The 20,579-nt window shown below is 44.1% G+C and overlaps 1 protein-coding gene across 2 annotated transcripts in view; it reads right to left on the bottom strand.

Moving 5' to 3' along the window:
- spg11 (SPG11 vesicle trafficking associated, spatacsin) overlaps nt 1-20,579 on the bottom strand; it is a 44,067-nt gene that overhangs the window by 8,545 nt on the left and 14,943 nt on the right. For both annotated transcript variants that reach the window (XM_030053205.1, XM_030053206.1), the window contains exons 11-29: nt 20,298-20,474; nt 19,008-19,079; nt 17,459-17,586; nt 16,907-17,082; nt 15,505-15,700; nt 14,201-14,404; nt 14,000-14,106; nt 12,995-13,140; nt 11,098-11,262; nt 10,429-10,495; nt 9,804-9,966; nt 9,170-9,378; nt 8,978-9,086; nt 6,686-6,845; nt 6,244-6,522; nt 4,169-4,369; nt 3,163-3,270; nt 1,175-1,340; nt 173-387 (exon numbers count right to left, since the gene is read on the bottom strand). In XM_030053205.1, the coding sequence (XP_029909065.1) occupies nt 173-387; nt 1,175-1,340; nt 3,163-3,270; nt 4,169-4,369; nt 6,244-6,522; nt 6,686-6,845; nt 8,978-9,086; nt 9,170-9,378; nt 9,804-9,966; nt 10,429-10,495; nt 11,098-11,262; nt 12,995-13,140; nt 14,000-14,106; nt 14,201-14,404; nt 15,505-15,700; nt 16,907-17,082; nt 17,459-17,586; nt 19,008-19,079; nt 20,298-20,474 (3,048 nt within the window). The remainder of the gene's footprint in view (nt 1-172; nt 388-1,174; nt 1,341-3,162; nt 3,271-4,168; nt 4,370-6,243; nt 6,523-6,685; nt 6,846-8,977; nt 9,087-9,169; nt 9,379-9,803; nt 9,967-10,428; nt 10,496-11,097; nt 11,263-12,994; nt 13,141-13,999; nt 14,107-14,200; nt 14,405-15,504; nt 15,701-16,906; nt 17,083-17,458; nt 17,587-19,007; nt 19,080-20,297; nt 20,475-20,579) is intronic.

Raw genomic sequence — 20,579 nt, 5'->3', positions numbered from 1 at the left:
AATTAATGTTAATGTAAAATGTAAATGTAAAACATACTGAAAATGCAAAATATACAAGTAAAATAAATGTAAAATCTTAAAATTAAATGTAAATGTGTAATATAAATATAAAATATTAAGCTAAACATAAATTTAAAAATTAAAGTTAATGTAAAGGTAAGACGGAGCAGACCTGGCTGAGCAGCAGGCGGTGGACGGGCAGGCCGGCGAGCTGGGCGACCTGCCTGGCCTGGCTGTAGCGCCCCCTGGCCTGCAGGCTGTCCACCGCAGCCTGGAACTCCTCCTGCTGGACGGACGGAGAACTGCACTGCAGCAGGCGGGGGGGCAGGGTGAGGCCCGAGCCCTGCAGCAGCTCACTGAGCTGGCTCAGCTTCCTGAAGTCTGGACCTGCACACACACACACACACACACACACACACACACACACACACACACACACACACACACACACACACACACAAATGATTCAATTTGGGCTGCAATTTTACCCTTTATCGTCATGATATCTTGCTGGTCAAATCTAAATTTGTCCATGAATGTATATGAATATTTTAGGTTGACTACATACATGTGAGTTATGTCTGTTGTATATACTGTACTTTTTTGACGGGAGAAAACAGTGTGTGTCACGGTTCAAAGGCCATGTTGACATTAACAAACACTGCAGTGGGTGGAAACCTTGACTCAGCATCACATGGTGCTGCAGCGGCGATGCAGCTGACTGTCACTCAACTGTCCGTTAATCCACTGAATTTCTGGATTAACTGATTTCTTATTGAGGATATAAAACATCAAAAATAATGACCAAGTCTCATGGGAAGTGATCAGAGCCCAGCAGCCACAGAACCAAGAGTATTAATTTCGTAATGATACCAAAAATTTAAAAATCTTAACATCTTAGTGAAGCTGGAATCAGTAAATGTTTGGCATTTTTACTTGATCAATCAGTTAATCATCTAATCAATTACCTGAATAATTGTTTCAGCACTAATTACAATATAAAAATACTAAGTGTTGCTCAGATGTGACTCCTTCACTCTGCTCACTTCCTTCCTGTCAGCTGTGATGCTGTGATGCTCTCTGGGAGCCGAGGCTGCGAGTCTCTCTGCACAAGGCCGCCACTCGTCTTGTCGTCACGGAAACACACACACACGTTTTGTTTTGCGGTTCTCACCGTTGGACTTGAGCAGCTTGTCGACGTCGGCGAGCAGCTGCAGGAGGCGGTGCAGGTCGTACTGCGAGGAGCAGCGCTGCAGCAGCGTGAGCAGCAGGACCGACGCCTGGCTCTCCACCCACGGCAGGGGGAGGCACCCGGGGGCCGCGGGGCCGCTGCTCCTCAGCTGCACCGCGAGGGAGGAGGAGGAGGAGGAGGAGGAGGAGGAGGAGGAGACAGGTTAGAGAGGAAGACACGCAACGTCACCAGCTTCCACTAAGTGTTCAAGTCCTCGTCTAGTTATTTACTGGGCCTCTAAAATCATCTCTGTTCATCAGTATTACATATTTGCAAGTTTTTTACATGACAAAAAACATAAACATGTGTACACTCACACGTACACATACTCACATAGGTCCATACACTCTTTTTACACACTTTTACACACATTTACTGCATTGATCTAATGTATATTTGCTCTTTTTTGTTGGTTTGTTGACATTATTTGAGATTTTTTTTTAATGTAATCAAAGTTTGAGGTGGGATTCTCCTATAAGGGGTTTTCTGTATCTCACCTGCATAATCTATTGCTATTTCATTTTTGTTCTGATGTTTTGCTTTTATTGTGCAAATAAATAAATTAAAATAAATTAAAAAATGCACAGTAACTATGAATATGCAAACAGGCCCCGCCAAGTCCCACCCATGTGGTTTGATTGACAGGTGATCTTTGGGAGGTGCAGTGTAAAAACACCACTGTGGTACTGTCTGCTGGTTATGGCTGATTGTGTGATGTTTGTAGGGTTTACTCCATTAGTGTGCGGTGACCTCTGACCCCTGACCTCCTCAGGTGGGCTGCTGGTGAAGCTGGAATTGAAGGTTTTGCTGCCCTCGACCTCATTAGAAAACAATGTGAATAAAAAACTCCCCTTTACTCATAACCTGAAACTGATCAGTGAGTCGGGGATGATGTTCGTGAGCCGCGTCTCAGTCAAGCATATCGCTGCTTTCCCGATACAGTTTCTGGCCCCGGGTGGAGCAGGATCTGGATTTATTAGCGATGCAAATACTGCTCGTGTCTTTACAAGCCTACTTTGCAATCCAGAGGCGAAAAACACAATTATTGCCGGCTACCCGTCGTATTCGTGGTCAGAACGAATGACAACTATGTTTAGTTATAGAACGGGTGCTTCCCATCCTTGAATGTGATTGGCTGAGCTGCGTTCCATGCCGTTGTAAAATCAGTATAACCCACGGCTTCTCGGGGCTTATTGCTTGACGTTTATAGCGTTCGCAGCTCCTGTTTTGTTTTGTAACCCCGCCCATCGATGACGTGGTGGGTTGCGTCATCGGTTCTTTCTCTGGCTCCTGTTTAGCCCCTGCTCGGAGTTGGTGCTCGCTTGGAACCAGTTTGGAACCGGTTTGGCCCGTGCTTGGGCGGTGGAAAACCAAAGAACCAGTGCTGAGTCAGGCACCGGCTCTGAACCAGTCCTGGGACCGCTTTGGTGGAGAAGGGGTGTGACAGGGATGATGCCGTGTCGTCGGCTTTGACAGACCGCTCTGATGTGGACGGAGCGGACGCCACGCACACCTGAGCAGGTTTCATTCTTCACACGAGCCGAGCGACCGAGGACGCGCCGTCCTCCGAGACGAAGGCAGCGGCTGGAATCCACAAACCCAGAGCTCGCCGCCCGACCCGAACCCGAGGGCTGAGCTTTATGGGAAAATGATCCGCATGTTCAAATCATCCGGATAATCAACTCATTATGTTTTTCTGATGGTCAGAGGCTCAGAGGTCATTCAGTGTTTCAGTGTTTTGCTCAAGGACACTTCGGCAGGTTGGAGGTTTGAACCTGATTCTGAGAAATCATCACATGATGGAGTCTGGGCTGAAGTCAACTAATATTTTCTAATTTTTAAAAATATTTTTCTAATATTTTTTTATTAAACCAGGTTGCTGTTGTTGCTGTTGTCGTGACAACAGCGCGGCTGTGGTGGGCGGGGCTTACGGTGATCAGGGTCTTCTGGAAGTCCAGCAGCTTCTCTTTGGCCTCGGAGAACTTCCTGTAGTCACAACACAACTCGAACATCCTGAGGACCAGGACCAGGGGACAGTCCTGACACAGAGAGAGACAGACAGACAGACAGGCAGACAGAGAGAGAGAGAGACAGAGAGAGAGAGAGAGACAGACAGACAGAGAGAGAGACAGACAGACAGAGAGAGAGAGACAGACAGACAGACAGAGAGAGACAGGTCAGTGGATTGTAGAAGGCAGTCTGCGTTGGCTCTCTCAGTCTGTGGTTTAGTAAAAGTCTGTAAAAAGTTCAGCCTGTCTCTGTTCTGCTGTACATCCAAACACCATGAATATTTCACCTCGTGTATTTCTGCACAGCACATCGTCAGTCAGACAGTGTGTTGGTGTGTGAGGTAACACCAACACACTGAGCCGCACACACACAGGACCTGACTGAACTGTCTCACTCTCACAGGTCAGGAGGCTGGAGGAGAAACAAAGCCTGAACCACAAATTATTCTGTTTTTTTTTTTTTTAAATCCCTGCTTGAGCCCTCGCAAAGCCTCCACAGCTGGATTTTTTTAAAGCACTGAAAATAATTTATATCAAAGAATCAGTCTGCTCGAGCTCTGCCATTCAATTAGCACTGAAACAACTGAAGTCATTGACAAAATTAATAAATTTACTAGCCAAATGATTAAATGGCATTGAAAATAAGTATTCAGTACATTCAATGCAATGCAATTCAATGCATTCATTTGTTATATTTGCATTGTCACATTCTTTTCAGTTACATATTGCCCATATCTTGATGTATTTAATACTGTATTTATTATGTTTTGGTACAGTCTGTTCTCCCTCTCATTTATACTGTCAGTCTTCCTTCATCTTTGTATGTACACCTGCATACGTGACTTTTTATAAAATATATATATATATTTTTCCACTTCATACATTGTGATATCACCCTGCAACAACGTGGATCGATGATGATGTTCACCTTCTGGAAGAGCTGGAAGCCTCGGAGGAGGGGCCTGACGTGGCCCCGCCCCAGCAGCGTCTTCCAGATGATTGACAGGTCGTGCAGGCTCCACTCGTGGTGTCCGGGGGCGTCGGCCAGGTGGGCGGTGGCTTCCCGCGCGGTGACATCATCGACGGAGGTCAGCACCCACACGCACAGGCACTGCAGCAGCTCCGCCTCCTGTCAATCACACGGCGGCGGGCAGAGACGTGAACCGTGAATCCCATATATCACCACTTCTGTGATTACTCAGTTTGTCCATTTATTGGAAAATATGTTGAATTTCATCTCTTTTTTAAATAAACATCCTGCGTAGAACACGACCGGCAAACTTATATTAAAAATACTGAAAAGCCTTTATTATTACATGGCTAAGTATAATTTAAAAACGTGGCTTCTGATATTCACTAAATTTAAAAAACAGACAAACACAAACATATTTTCCACTGATCTAAGCCTCTCCAAAGAGCAGCTGATCCTCGTTTGCCTGATCCAGGACCAACGCAGCGCATCTGTATTCACTTTTTTGGCACTAATTAATTAATTGTTTGACAGAAAATCAACAGATTACATCTTTGATAATGTGTTTAAGTCATCTGGTAAGTAAAATAACCAAACTTTTGCTGATTCCAGCTTCACTAAGACACTAACATGTCTTCCTTTTCTCCGTTCACATCTTTATAACATTAATACTTTACATTTTTTTTGGCTTCTGGTCAAACTAAAGAAGCGATTTGACGACATCACGCTCGCCTCTGATCACTTCCCATGAGTGTTTGTCTTTATATATTAATAATGTAGTATTACTTTTGTAAAACTATATTGACTGAATAATTCATTGAAACATAATGAGCAGACTAATCAACAGTGAAAATGTTAATTACAGCCCTAAAACACATTTCTGGATGTATTTGTCAGAATAAATCTTCACCAAATCTCAATGAAACTTTACATTTCTCTGTATAAATCTCTACATGGACCCCAATGTACTTATTTACATCCATCCCTGTGTAATATTGTATTATTTCTACATATCTGCACACACTCCCGGATGTGTTCTGTATTTTGCTCAGACGCCCTGCTGTTCCTCGTCTCATTAGTCGTGTTTACACTCGGCCACTCGCTGGGCGACTTCATGAAAAATTCTCCTTTATCAGGATTTCCACTTTATGCTGACTGTGTTGTTGTTGTTGAGGGTTTCTGACTCGTTCGTTGTGTTTGCTGGAGGGCTGAGCGGCTCTGTGTGCTGATGGGGCTTTTTTTACCAACCAGTTTTCCATTGGAAGGTTTTTTTTTTTTTTTTTTGATCATGTGATGTTTGTTGGTCTCCTGCTTTCCTTCCACTTCTCTCTTGAGCTCCCCCCCCCCCCCCCCCCCCCCCCCCCCCCCCCCCCCCACATATGCTTGGCTGTAACATGTTTTTGCCATGTACTGTTCAGTGCTGTTCATCTGATTGCAGTAGTTGTTCTGTGTGTTACATCTCTGTTTTCCTCCAGTGACCCCACTGGAAAAGAGGTTTTAATCTAAAATGGGCTTTTCTCGGTTAAATTAAAGGTTGAGATAAATAAAGGTTAAAGGATAAAACAAATACACATTTCATTTCACATTCCTCTACGATTCAAAACTCTTGTGGAAGTGTCTGACTGGCCAGTCGCTGATTCATTTTAATGTCCCTGGTTGATCACTTTGCAACATGAAATGGTTTGATTAAGGTTTTAAATATTGTTTGGTGGACATGCTGAGTGTATCTTAGCAGTCATGTCAGCAATTATTAGTGATGTCACTTTTTATTGTTAAAATTTCATTTGTCAGGATACTGGTAGCTGGTAGTTAGTTTTATTTTTATTTTGTATTTTATCCAAATCTGTCTGCCACAGATTTTTTTTCTATAAACTGTGAGCCCTATGAAGTCCTCTGTGATAGTGATTAAAGGCTCCAAATAAAACTGAAGTTGAACAATATTTTTTGTTTGTGTTTAACTCTCTCTCTCTCACTGATAACTGTAGCTGACCCAAAGTAGCTCTGAAGCCGACCCTCCACCTGTGTGTGTGTACCTTGTGGCAGGCAGCCAGGACGGTCAGCGTCGGGCAGCTCTGTGCCAGCGCCTCCTGCAGCAGGAACCTCCAGAGCGACGCCTCCTCCTGGCTCTGCAGGAGGACCTGGAACAGCTCCCTGGGGTGCTCCGGCCGCCCCGGGACCCCCTCTCTCTCCGGGGAGCTGCTCTGCTCCTCGGGACCCCGGCCTCCCCGCTGGCTGCACACCTGCAGGTCCTGAAACGCCAGGCTCAGGTGGGCCTGGAGGGCGGGGCCAAACCTGCCAACCAGCGACCTCACCTGGAGACGACAGGAAGAGGAAACAACGCGATCAGGAGGAAGCAGCCTGAGTGTGGAGGACGGCCGTCAGCTCCAGGGGGACTTGGCATGACGTGTTTTTCCTTCACTGGTTATCATGGTGGTTTGTTAAATGCGATGTGCAGGTGTGATGTTGGGCGTGTACCTGCTGCGGCGGGAAGCCGTGCAGCTGCACGAACAACAGGAAGTGGATGAAGTGTCCGTCATCGGCGCAGTGGGCGGGGTAAACAGAGCTGAGCTTCAGACTGTGGAGCTGACAGAACTGAACAGGCAGCACCCACTCCTGAGCCGCCTCATAGGACGACCTGACACACACACACACACACACACACACACAGAGGACATAGATAACCCATTTATGAGAATTCTTTCAAAGAGTGTCATATTTTAGATTTTGAGTGAGCAGTCCTGCTGTTGTTACTCTGGTTTTTAGAGTGGAAATGCAGAAAAAAAACACAAAAATACAGAAAACCTAACAGAAATAGTCGTTTCTATTGACCCTATTCATATGGTGGCCGTTTTGAACATTTAGAAAGATTAGCATTTATTAGCATTACCTCAAATTGTAAGTGAGGAGTTCAAAGAGACCAAGCAGAACAGAACAACTACAATAAGTTATTTTTATTTAGCTAGTGGAGGTTAGATATCTTATTAATGAGAAAGCTGCTTGTTAATGACCAAGGCTGCACTCTGGTGTCTTGGGCTTCATCTGTCTTTTGCACTTTGGTACACAACCGTTCAAATCTGCAGCAAAAATAAACAAAATTGCCTCTAAATGTCCATAAGAGCTGCTGTGTGAATAAAGCTGATTAGACGCTGTAGTTACTAGTTGAAGACATAACTTGTGTCTCATTTCAGATGCTGCAGTTTTCAAAGGACTTGCTCTATGAAAGTGTGGCCTTTGGACTGGAGAACCTCTAGCTGACGGTGGCCGACTGGGATCCCCCCCTCCTGCATCACAGGGGGGTTCATCCCAGCGCAGCCTCGTAACATTAAACAGCTGTTACTCGTTACTTATTCAATATTACCCCACAAGAAAGTCCAGTGAAAAAAATGCATGTAATAAAGTGTAAATCTTCATTTTATATCACAATTCTTTTTGATCTCAGGAGATGAGATTGATGGCTACTCGGACCACTTTAAAACAAATGTGTATTTCTGTTGCCGGTGTAAATGACTTAAAGGGTTGTTTAGAGATTGTGCAATTTAAAAAAAGGTATAAAGACAGACAAATTAGGAAATATGCTTCTGAAATTTAATTGGATGTTCATCTTTATTTGTTTTGAGATTGTACATTTTTGCTTAATGGGTTATTTTGCTTTAAGTTGTTGTAATCAAGGATGCAGTCAATGATGAGCAAAGAGATGACGGCCCATCTAGGATGTCTTGTGTTCAAGTAAGGGGCAGACAAAAATAAGAATTATATTCTTCTCTCTACTCCTTTCTAATCATGAAAAGCATCAATTTGAAATATGTGTTGTGAATTTTTTTTTGTACTAATTTCATTACTGTGCATTTTCATGAATGGAATAAATAACAATGAATGAATGAATGAATGAGATGAGATGAAGATTTAATTGTTTAATTTCGCATTAATGCATAACATCATGAACAAGTTGCACTTACGTTACATGTAGTTTTCACATTCCTTTCACTTGTCGCCACTGCAGTAAATTCAGTCAGTGCAAAGTGGACTAAAGGAACTAGAGCTGTATCCTTTAGACTGGGACAGACTTGTTAAGCAACTGTTTGTGGAATAGAAATGTGACGTTTGATGGAGGCGGCTCCTGGCTCCTGAATAGTTTGTGACTCAGAGGCTTCACTGAAAAAGGAAAATCTAACCTGAGAGAGAGGCTACCAGGTTCGATCCACACTGCAAAAACGCAAAATCTTACCAAGATTATTTGTCTTATTTCAAGTCAAAAATGTCTTATTTCTAGTCAAAATATCTCATTACACTTAAAATAAGACATGATCACCTCAGAAGTAACTTGTTTTTAGACAATTTTCACTTGTTTCAAGTGAAAATTCACTTGAAACAAGTGAAAATTTGCTTGTTTCATTGGCAAAATTTTCCAGTGGAAAAAGTGAAAATTCACTTGAAATACGTGAAAATTAGCTAGAAACAAGAAACAAATTTTGCCAATGAAACAAGCAAATTTTCACTTGAAACAAGAGACAATTGTCTATAAACAAGTTACTTCTGAGGTGGTCATGTCTTATTTTAAGTGTAATGAGATATTTTGACTAGGAACATTTTTGACTTGAAATAAGACAAATAATCTTGGTAAGATTTTGAGTTTTTGCAGTGCAGCTCTAATTAAAAAAAAAGACCTCGGGGCTCTGAGCTCTTTACTGAGATGTGGCTGCTGTAGAGACAGAAGCTCGTGGAGAGGTGACCCCAGTGTGTGATGTCAGTGTTGGGGGCGGAGCTTACCTGCCGATGCCCTTCCGCTCCAAACTGTCCGTCACCGCCGCCTCCAGGTAGCCAATCAGCTCCTCTGCTGCTCCAGGCTCCGCCTCCGCCAGCTTCACACCTTTAGACACTGAGAGGACAGAGAGATGAGACGAGTGGAAATGGGTGGAGGAGTGTGTGTTTATATGTGTGTGTGTGTGTGTGTGTGTTCACCCAGTGTGTGTAGGTGCTGTGCCGGCGGTGTGTGTGTGTTGCTCTGGCTCCAGTGCTGCAGGACGGCGTTCATGGCTCTGATGTCGACTCTGAGCGCGAGGCTGCAGACGCCCAGCAGCTCCGAGAAGCAGACGGCCGCCGACGCCACGGACGGCACGCTGAAACACTGCAGGGCCAGCCTGTACACCTGCCTGTAGGCCTGCTGCAGCCTGCACGCACGCACACACACACACACACACACACACACACACACACACACATACACACACACACACACACACACACACACACACACACACACACACACACACACACACACACCAAAGACCAGGGTGGACAGGGTGCTTAGCCATCATGATATTATTACCACATTTTTTCTCCACATTAAGAGCACATTTCCCATCAACCCCATCAGCCCCTAATTCCACAGATGGGTGTTATTCCAAATCCCGCCTGCAGAGGCCGCTAGACGCCTACAGATGTGGCCCTACAGATGATTAGAGTTCTCATATTCTGCCCGAACCCGACCCGAAAATGTCGGGTCGGGTCGGGTCTGTGATAATGATATTTGGTGCGGGCTCCACCCACATGAAGCGTCTTCAAGTGAGGAGCTGTCTGAGGCGGTCATACTCACAGCGTCTTGACGTCGCTGCAGCCGTTCAGCTGCTGGACCAGGAAGGTGGCGAAGGCGAAGGCGGGCCGGCCGTGACGCAGGTAGTACAGGTAGTCCAGGTTCTCCACCAGGGCGAACCTGCTGACCAGGTGAGGGCTGGAGAAGTGAGGCAGCTCTGATGTTTCTGCACACGTCCAACACAACAGGATTCACGCCCATGTTTACTTTACTGACCCTGGGAAACTGGACTTTTCTGGGATCGTCCAGTTCCACATGAATACAGTTCAACAAATCACACCAGCAGCTGCCAGGTACAATAATCAGGACAATGTTATAATAAAAAAGGCTGCATTGTATCACAGAGGTGCAATGCCCTTAAGATGAAAAATGAACAAATTAAGAATAATGCACAGAGAAAATTAAACTAGAATAAAAATAGAATAAAGATTATTAATATTAATAATAATAAATCATCATAATTGAGGTGGAGCAAATTAAAGAAAGAATAAAAAGATGCATTAAGTGTTTCTAAGAGTTTTAAAGGAGCTCATTCAGCCTGGTGAGGAGGAGTGAAGTGAGAGTGATGATTGGCTGGTGGCAGAGGAGAACGACCTTGCGGTGACCTTGCGGTGACCTTGGGTCTTACCGGTGGAGTTGAGCGTGTTCGCCGTCTGCCAGCCGAACAGCCGCGACGGGTCCAGAGGCTGCAGCGACTGCAGAGCAACACAAGGCAGAGAAAACTCAGGATGAATCACTTCACAAGGACTCAACCTGACGTGACCAACAGCAGACTGGAGCTGGTGAACTCTGGTCCCTGAACGCCACGCGGGATGTTCGGGCTCATTAAAACCCGGCATCAGAGCAGAGGGCATGCTGGGAAAGCAGCTTGACAGCAGGATGGAGCCTGAGCCTGTCAGATCTCTGCAGCTTCATCAGGCAGATCTCTGGTCACCTGCCTGCTGGATGGAAGGTGTTTAAACAGGCCGACGTTCACCCAGAGGAACCCTGAACCCCCACCAGCGCCTGACCTCTGACCTTCCTGCAGAGGGATCCATGCTGGATTTGATTTTAATGTTGATTCACATCTCGGCTGCCCATCGTGACAGGATTTTTATTTTTTAGCCAAATCTTTATCATTGCTGTTATGTTCTTTTGGGAAATTCTGACATCCAGGACCCCCAAAGTAAACAGTGTTGCATTCAGGTTCTGTTTGGTTGGAAAAATCAAACCAATTAAAACAAAACAAAACTAATTCTAGTGATCCAGGCATTTATTTCTTCACAAGGCTTTAACACATGTGCTCCGGGGTGCGTACCTGCAGCAGGTGGTAGATGGAGATGTCCGAGGAGGGGCTGTGTCCTCGGGGCCCGGTGGGGAACAGGGCGGCCCTCAGTTTGGGGTGGGGGGCCAGCGCCATCTTGAGGAGCTGAGGGTCGACGGCCCGCTCCGCCCGGCCTGACCTGTCGCCCTGAACCACGACCTGCACACAGCAGCACCATCACACCGTCACTCTGAGCACCAGCTGCTGCTTCAGCTCCCCAGCTCCCACATGACCCGACATTTTATCCTGTTTTATTATCGACTGTAACACCATTTAACACTACGACTACTGCTTTTTTTAAATTCTCCATGGATCTTTGTAGTAAGAAAAACTGTGCCAGAAAGCCCTACTCTGCTTCTACAGAAATTAAATTTCCCAAAAGCAACAAGGTGACTTCAGCACTGTTGCTAAAACCGCCAGCTCGTCCAGCACGAACACGCCTCTCCTACACAAAAACATGTGATTACATTTTTCTGGCAATTCAGCTCGTATTTGTCACTGCTAAGATCTGCACCGTCACATTTCACTGTCAGTCTGCAAAAAATATCTCAGTAGAAGGGACTTTCAGTTCACACTTTCATTTTTTTTTTTTCCTAGGATGGCGAGGGAATTTTTCACACTTCCGGTGGTCATTTTGACTTCTTTGTTAAGGTTGGGGTTAGGCTGTAGAAAGTGAATGTTAAGTCAGTGACTCTCCTCTGCAATATGTTCATGTCTAAATCTCTCATTGGTCATATTGGGTCATTTTGAGGCCACAGAGCAGCAGAAAGTCTCAGCAACAACGGCTCCAGAAGAAAGAAGGAAAAAAAGAAACAGATCCAGCTTGTCTCCCCTCCGGCTCGCCTAGCCACTATGGGATCAAGCGCTTTCAGCCGTGCAGCCCCCCGCCTCTGGAACGCTCTCCCCCTGGCCATTCAGCATGCCACCTCCTTAACCTTGTTTAAATCCCTACTTAAGACCCATTTCTTCAGACGGGCCTACTCACTGTAGTTGGAATGAGCTCACCCTGCTCTCTGCATCTACACTACTCACAAAAAGTTATGGATATTCGGCTTTCGGATGAAATTTCAGGATGAACCTAAAATGCATTCTAACCTTTCCAGGTGAACTTAATGTGACCTTCTGTAAACTTTTGAATGCACATGTCCAACTGTTCAGTGTTTCAGTACTTTTTGCACAAGTTGCTGTTCTCTAACAAGGAGTTTAACGGCAAAATTCACATCAGGTGTTTGATGCTCCAGCTCATCGAGGTCGTATCATTAGGGAACGGCTGCTGGAGACTGGGGTACCTCAGATGGAGTGGCCTGCACTTTCTCAGACCTGAATCCCATAGAAAACCTATGGGATCAGCTGAGTGGCCGTGTAGAGGCTCGGAGCTCTGTACCCCAGAACCTCAATGTCCTGAGGGCCGCCCTTCAAGAAGAGTGGGATGCCATGCCTCAGCAGACAATAAGTCGACTTGTGAACAGCATGAGACGTCGCTGTCAAGCTGTAATTGATGCTCAAGGGCACATGACAAGTTATTGACACTGACATTTTTTGTTGTGGTATATCCACCACTGTTGTTGGCTTTTGTTTCAAGAAATTGTTTGAGATGAGGAAATCACCAGTGTATGCTTCTACTTAAATGCCCTACTTTCATGATATAATATCACTGTAGCATGAACATTTTACATTTTCCATAAATTTCACCCAAAAGCCAAATATCCCTAACTTTTTGTGAGTAGTGTATGTTGCGTAGATAGACTTGATGTTTTGTGTGGTTTGCTTGTTTGACTGTTGCTGCTATTGTACGGTGACCTTGAGTGTTCAGAAAGGCGCCTATAAATAAAATGGATTATTATTATTATTAGAGAAAAGAGTGGAGCTGAACATGCAGACGCTGCTCTACCTGGTCTATCCCTCCAGGTGTGAACATGATGGTGGCCAGAGCCAGCAGACTGTGGCCCTCCAGCAGCAGACTGCTGAGCGAGGCCTGGCCGCCCGGCAGCAGCACCTGAGCACTGGTTAGACTGGCCTGGAAGACCAGAGCTGGATCTGAGGGAGGGACGACAGACAGACAGACAGACAGACAGACAGACAGACAGTTACTAAAACAACTCACTGGCACTCGAATGTAAACTTTCCAGCTAAGGATTCAGTTCTTATCCTTTTTTTTTTTTTTTCTCTTATCAAGTCCAAATCCAATCTAATGTAATGTGACATAATATAAGAATTCAAGCAGTGATTTTAGCGTAGAGTAATTCAACTTGATTCAGCTTAAACAACAAACAAAAAGGGAAAAACAAGAAGACGGCAGAGCGTGGACTTCCACCAAAGTCTCAGCTGAAAATCGCCATGCCGTTTGTGCAAAGCCACGCCCCTTTTCAGCAAAACAGACCATTTTCACAGCAGCCATGGCGAACAGTAGGTGAACGCAGGTGTAACTAATAACATTAATTAAGGTTCAGTTCCATTTCGGTCTAACAGAGCCAGAGTCCTGCTGTGCACTGCAAAAACGCAAAATCTTACCAAGATTATTTGTCTTATTTCAAGTCAAAAATGTCTTATTTCTAGTCAAAATATCTCATCACACAAATTTTGCCAATGAAACAAGCAAATTTTCACTTGTTTCAAGCAAATTTTCACTTGAAACAAGAGACAATTGTCTAAAAACAAGTTACTTCTGAGGTGATCATGTCTTATTTTAAGTGTAATGAGATATTTTGACTAGGAATAAGACATTTTTGACTTGAAATAAGACAAATAATCTTGGTAAGATTTTGAGTTTTTGCAGTGTGCTGCGTTCTGGCTCTGCTAAACCAAAAACACAGCAGAATCTTAATTGCTGCCTGGTACTTTCTGTGTTTTCCTTCTGACCGGCAGCTCATCCACAAGGTGGCTCTGCTGGCGGTACCTGACAGATCTCTGGTGATCTCCTGGATCTTCACCAGCATGTCAAACCACGGCTGGCTCTCCGACAGACTCCTGTTGGCCAGGATGGGACAGTTTCTGGGCGTCAATCTGCGGAGGAGAGACGCCGCGCTCGTTAGCAGCTGCTTACGTCACTAATCGGAGCTTCAGGAGCGGAGCGGCTGCTGCCTGACTGAAACCACACCTGTAGTGCTCCAGGTAGCTGTAGAGCAGGTAGTGCAGGCTGCGCTCCAGGCAGAAGGTGATGAAGAGGCTGTGGAGGTCGAGGCCGTGGGGCGAGCGGTGCTGAGGGAGCGGGGGGGAGGCGGCCATCACACCCCCGCCCTGAGCCAGCCGCCATAACAGCTGCTCCAGGTCAGCCAGCTCGTCCGGCACGAACACACCTCTCCTGCTCAGAAACATGTGATTACATTTTTCTGGCAATTCAACTCGTATTTGTCACTGCTAAGATCTACACCGTCACATTTCACTGTCAGTCTGCAAACAGTTTAAAATCCACGAGTGTTTGTCCACAAAATATCTCAGTTAACACCACAGAGCTTGAATCTCAGTAGAAGGGACTTTCAGTTCACACTTTCATTTTTTTTTTCCTAGGATGGCGAGGGAATTTTTCACACTTCCGGTGGTCATTTTGGCTTCTTGGTTAAGGTTGGGGTTAGGCTGTAGAAAGTGAATGTTAAGTCAGTGAATTCATTCCGTCGCCGTCCTAGGAAAGGAAACCTTGAGTCCTGCTCAGTTCTCTGGTTAATTAATCCACCGACAGAAAATTAACTCATTAAACTTCTGAGAAATGAGTCATCATGCCCGTCATTTATATTTATTAAGTAAAAATACCAAACATTTGTGGGTTATAGCTTCACCAAGATCACTACAGTGAAGACTGTCTTCCTTTTCTCCGTTCATATCTTTATTCATAAAATTAATAATTTGGGGTTTTTTGTTTGACTGCTGGTTAGAGTAAGAAATTGATCTTTACTGTTTTATTCTGTGTATATATAACTTTTATTTGTTATATTATGTATTTATATTTTTGTATCTTATACTCTGTTATATTTCTTTTTACTTTTATATGTTTATAGTATAGTTTTATATAGTTTTATATGTTTAGAGTTCCCTTCTTCTTGATTAGGCATCGTACAGCGAACAGTGACAAGAAAGGTATCTTTGGGTTACTTTTTAAAATCTGGATATTATTATATTATAAAGTTGATTTTACATTTTGACTTCACAAATCTTTAAGAAGTAACTAAACCCCAAACCCAAATCTCTGTGAAGCCTGACCTCTGGTGGTGACGAGGACAGAGGAAGGTTTTTGGTGAGAGGTGATGTCACCACTTTGCTCTATGGGCGGTGACATCACCGAACACAAAAAGGCCAGGCAGCCGACTTGTCACCACTAGAGGTCAGACTTTACATATTATTCTTGTTGTTTGGGTTTAGTTGCCCTTTAATGGGCTTGGTGTCGCCGCGGGTCGGAGCTGTGGTTACCTGGCCAGCAGGTCCAGGATCTTCTCCCTCATGTAGCTGCTGCAGGCCGTGTCGCTGTTGACCAGCTCGGGGGTTAGCTCCGGCCAGCGGGGGGCGCCGGACGCCTCTCCGTCCTGGATCCAGTCGACGACGCGGCGCTGGTCGTGCAGGGAGGTCAGGTAACGCCACAACACCGCCGCGTCGCAGGAAACCAGAGCTGGACGATGGAAACACAGCAGAGTGAGGAGAGGTCAGCGTCATGCTTCCACTCTCTGAACTAAACGGGCTCCCAGTCGACTCCATCAGGATGTTTCTACTGGGAGGTCAAAGGAACTGGACTTTCTGCATGATGGTAAAGACACACAGGTGGACACTTTACTGATCCTGAGGGAAATTAAAGCCTGTTCGTCCAAAACTTCAGGGAACTCGTGGCTCACATAAGAACTGTGGAAGCATCTTGGATGAGGAGCCAAACGTCTTCAAGGTCACAGAGAAAGTCTGGTTGCCTTTGACTTAATATGGCAGGTTTGAATTTGTACCACAGCAGCACCTTGTTCTGTGTTCTGTAAGGAACCCTGTATACATCGATGCACACTGGTTTTTTGTTTTTTTGCACATTGTTTTTTGCACATTGGGTACTTAGATCTTTAGATCTCTAGTGTCATCTTTTATTCTTTATTTTTTATTTATTTAATCTTGTACTCTGTGGATACTGCTGAAAACTGTGAATTTCCTTCGGGATGAATAAAGTATCTATCTATCTATCTATCTATGAAATACGACCTGTCAGCAGTGACGGGACTTTTTAAGAACATCACTTTGATTCCTCACCAAACAACCTTGAATCCTCACTTTTCTTGACGTCTCACTAAGAAGATGGGAAGCACTTCCAATGCAAATCACTTTTTATTCAAGGTAAGACAGAGAGACAGAGAGGTACAGAAGGTCTTTTCTGCCCGCGGCCATAAGGCTTTTAAATGACCAATAAGTTGTTCTACCTCAACTAGAGGGTCTTTAATTATTTAAATCCGTTTTATTTAATGAATTGTATATTTTATGGGTTGCTGTTTTTTATGTGTGTGTGTGTTTGTGTGAAAGCTGCTGCTGTGACACACCAATTTCCTTTATGGATTAATAAAGTATCTTGAAGTAACAGTCTCAAAGACGCAAATTTGCCAGATTAATCAAATGGGGAAACCATTTCACATGACAGAAATCCAGCTGCCAGGAATGTTAAACCCTCTTTATCTTTTCCCTCTTTTCTTGTTACTTTATTCCATCTTTCTCTCATGTTCTTTCTCTTCCTTTCCCTTTTCCTTCCATGTTTTTTTTCAGCAGCCTTGGAGCCCACACCTGCTGTCCCACCATGCACCTGGCTCAGCGGCGGCTCTCTGACACGGTGTGTTGTGGTGTGTTCAGGTACCTGAGGCGTGGAGGCGGGACAGGAGGACGCCGCTGCGGCTCGTCTGGTCCCAGTGGGTCACCCAGTCCAGCCGGAGTCTCCTCCACAGGCCCGGAGCCTCCTCGCTCCTCCTCAGCCGGACCAGCTCCTCCACCTGCTCCGCCCCGGCCGAGCCGCTCCGCACCGCCTGGACAAACCTGCAGGGGGAGACGAGGAGCACCGGAGAGCATCTGCATAATGAACTACACTTTTATAATCATTTCCAGTTGTAAAATCTTGTTTTTCTTCAAATGAGGTAAGAAATCGGACAGTGGGATGAGGTAATCCCACTTGTTTCCCACTTTTTTTCAGGATTTTTATTTTTTTTAAAGTATAAATCTGTTGAAACAAGGCAGATCAGCCACCAGGTTTGAGAAAATGACACTTAATTCAAGAAAATTATTCACACAAGCTGATCTACAACATTATTTTTTACCTTGTTTTACTTGATAAACGACAGCAAACCTGATGAATCCTCCGTCAGTGCACTAATCGACTCCTCGGCTGATAATGTCGGTGTGTGTGTGTCGTTACCTGGGCGTGGCGCCGCCGGCCGGGCTGCGGGTCGCAGGAAGTGAAACCAGCCCCTCCATCTCCCGGATGAACTTGACGCTCTGCATCTCCTCGTCTGAGAAGTAACTCCGCCTCGCCAGCTCCTCCACCTGACCCCCGGCCAATCAACACCCTCGTTACGATCAGGAAGCCGTAAACAGGCTAACAACCAATAAAGTGTCTCTGTGTGCTGCTGCGTTCACCTCATATGGAAATATGACTGATGTTATTCAATATTCAATACTGGTGTGTTTTTTAGAATTGTGCAATTTGTGTGTTTGCTTATTTGAAATTCTTTGTCTAAATTGTTTTTGTTTGAAACTTTATGTGCTGCTGCTCTCGGCCAAGACTCATTCGAGATTTTCATAAAAAATAAAAGCCCCAGAAAGAGGTGATAATATGATGAACCTGCTGAGCGAAAGAGGCGTCTGCTGGATTTTTACTTCACACACTCGATGTGCTAAAGGGTTAAATAGTGATATCACAAGTGTAAAAACAAGACTTCCCCTTTAGTTTTTATTGGGTTAGTTATGTTCTGCTTTATGAACGTCATTCAGTCACTGGTGTTTGCATCCTGTAACTTTCCTTTCTGAGTCTGTACAGATATTTTTCATGCACAGTTTGTGTGTTGTGTGTATCTGCAGGCTGTTCATTGCATTATAAAGGCTACATATTGTGTTTTTTTAATGATGTGTATTGGTTATAGACTACAGATATGATGTTATGTCATTTTTCGATATCTGTGTGCACATAATAGAGCTCATATGGTGCTTATAAAATGAAATCATTTCACACACACCAGTTTTAATATGATGCAGATTTGCTGCTAACACTTTTTTAGCACTTTTCAGACATTAACTAGGTGTTAATTAGTGTGAGGAATTTATTAGCTCTGTATTAGTCATTATTTACTGCTTATTAGCTCTCCATTTCATGCCTTGTTCGATGCACTAAGTATTAAGAGTTTAGGAGTCTCAATATTCTGTAGGCACTTATTTGAAGTTTATAGAGTTCAATCTTAGAGATTATTAGTTAGAGTTAATTATTCTTGTGTAATTAGTTCTTTATTAGTCCAACACTGAGATAATGATATAAAAGGATTTAATTGAGGTGTAACTACCTACTTACTAACCATTAGTCAGCATTAATTATGAGCTTCATGAGAAAAAGTCCTAAATAATTGTTTATGACGAGTAGAACAAGGCACACAAAATGAGGAGCCTATAAGTTGTTAATAATGAAAAATACAGAACTAATCAATTACTAATACTCACATAAATACACAACTAATTATTGCTTGATAAGTGCACCCTAAAAGAAAGTGTGGAGAAGAAACCTTACAATTTTATCTCAGTTTTTAATCACAATCTTTTACGCTCAATCTCTATCCTGGTGAAATAAAGATAATAACAGTGTCACACTCCGTCTGGCGTGTGTGTGTGTGTGTGTGTGTGTGTGTGTGTGTGTGTGTGTGTGTGTGTGTGTGTGTGTGTGTGTGTGTGTGTGTGTGTGTGTTAGGCGCCGGGCTCACCACAAACTCCCTGAGCTCCTTGTCGTCGGTGTACAGGCAGATACTGTGCAGCTGCTTCTTCACACTGAAACCCTGCAAACACACAGTCCAGCCGTCACACACACACACACACACACACACACACACACACACACGCGCGCGTCACACACTGCCCGTCTGCTGCCAACAACGTCCTCAATGCTCAGAATGCACTTTAAAAATTATTTATCATCACTGGCATTTTCTTAAAGGTGCAGTACGCCAAAACTACCAGGGCTGATTTAAGTCTCTCAGACTCAGAGGAGAAACATGCAGGAAACCACTGAAGCCAAATATTAAATTATATGTTTTGTCATTTATTTTGCACTGATTTATGATAACACAAATCCTCAATTCAATCCTGGGTAATTTTGCATAGTCTACCTTTGACCTTTAACTTTAATTTTATTCTTACGCTGTATAAACTTTCAGCACCTCTTTACAATAAGACTGCCCTTACAGAGGCTTTATGAATGACGATAAATCATCATGAATTTATAAATCATTAATAACAATTACACACAAGTTATAACTGAGTTTTCATACATCCATGCAGGTTCACTATTAGGCAAGATCAAGTAAAGTAAGCTAAACCAATAGTAAGATGTAAGATTTAACAGAATGGATGCACTGCAGCCAAATAGCGAGCCTGCACTGATGTATGAAAACTGTGCTGTAACTTGTTCATAATTGTTTATTAATGATTTACAAAATGTTGACACCCTAATTAATGATCTAATTATGAGCCACTCATAAACCCTGTGCAGGGACAGTGTTACTGTAACCACACCTGAACCACAACGCATTTCATTTCTGACTCGACTTCAGTCTGTAGGTACTAATTTGACCCAACAGACAACTGACAGTCTTCCTTAAAGAATTAGTTAATTAACTGATGAGTCAATGGGCAGAACATTAATCAGTTATAATTCTGATTATAATCAATGACTGTTTTTTGTCATTGTAAAGGAAAAATGCCAGATATTTGCTGAATCCAGTTTCACTGAGATCACCAAGATGCTAAAAGTGTCCTCTTTTCCTCTGTTCACATCTTTAAAAAAATTATTTTTTTTTAAGCTGCTCGTCAAATTGAGGCTCTGATCAGCTTTTCATCTGACTCTGTCCTTATGTTTCACAGAGACTAAAACATGAATCATTTAATCCAAAAAAATTAAATACTAATAATAATCAGCAATGGCAATAATCACTGCTTGCAGCTCTGTTGTGTTTGAACAGATATAAAAGCAGGTGGCTCTTCACACTCTGACTCACCATGTTGGCGAGCAGCCGGGACGCCGTGGGCAGGTCTCGGCGCTGCAGGCAGGAGAACACCTGACGCAGCCCCTCGGCCCTCACGTCCCACAGCCGCCGCTCCGGCAGGCTCCGCCCCCGCAGGAAGGCCTGGGCCCGGGGAATCTGATTGGTCAGGATGGCCTGACGGACAACTTCCTGCGACACACACACACACACACACACACACACACGCATTTAATGAGCGACATTAGCAGTTTTTCCAAGGATGTGCCATCACTACAGGACAACATTGGATTATGG

Source organism: Myripristis murdjan, chromosome 6 (assembly GCF_902150065.1).
Source record: "Myripristis murdjan chromosome 6, fMyrMur1.1, whole genome shotgun sequence".
Classification (NCBI taxonomy): Eukaryota; Metazoa; Chordata; class Actinopteri; order Holocentriformes; family Holocentridae; genus Myripristis; species Myripristis murdjan.
This window is presented reverse-complemented; position numbering and strand designations above follow the sequence as displayed.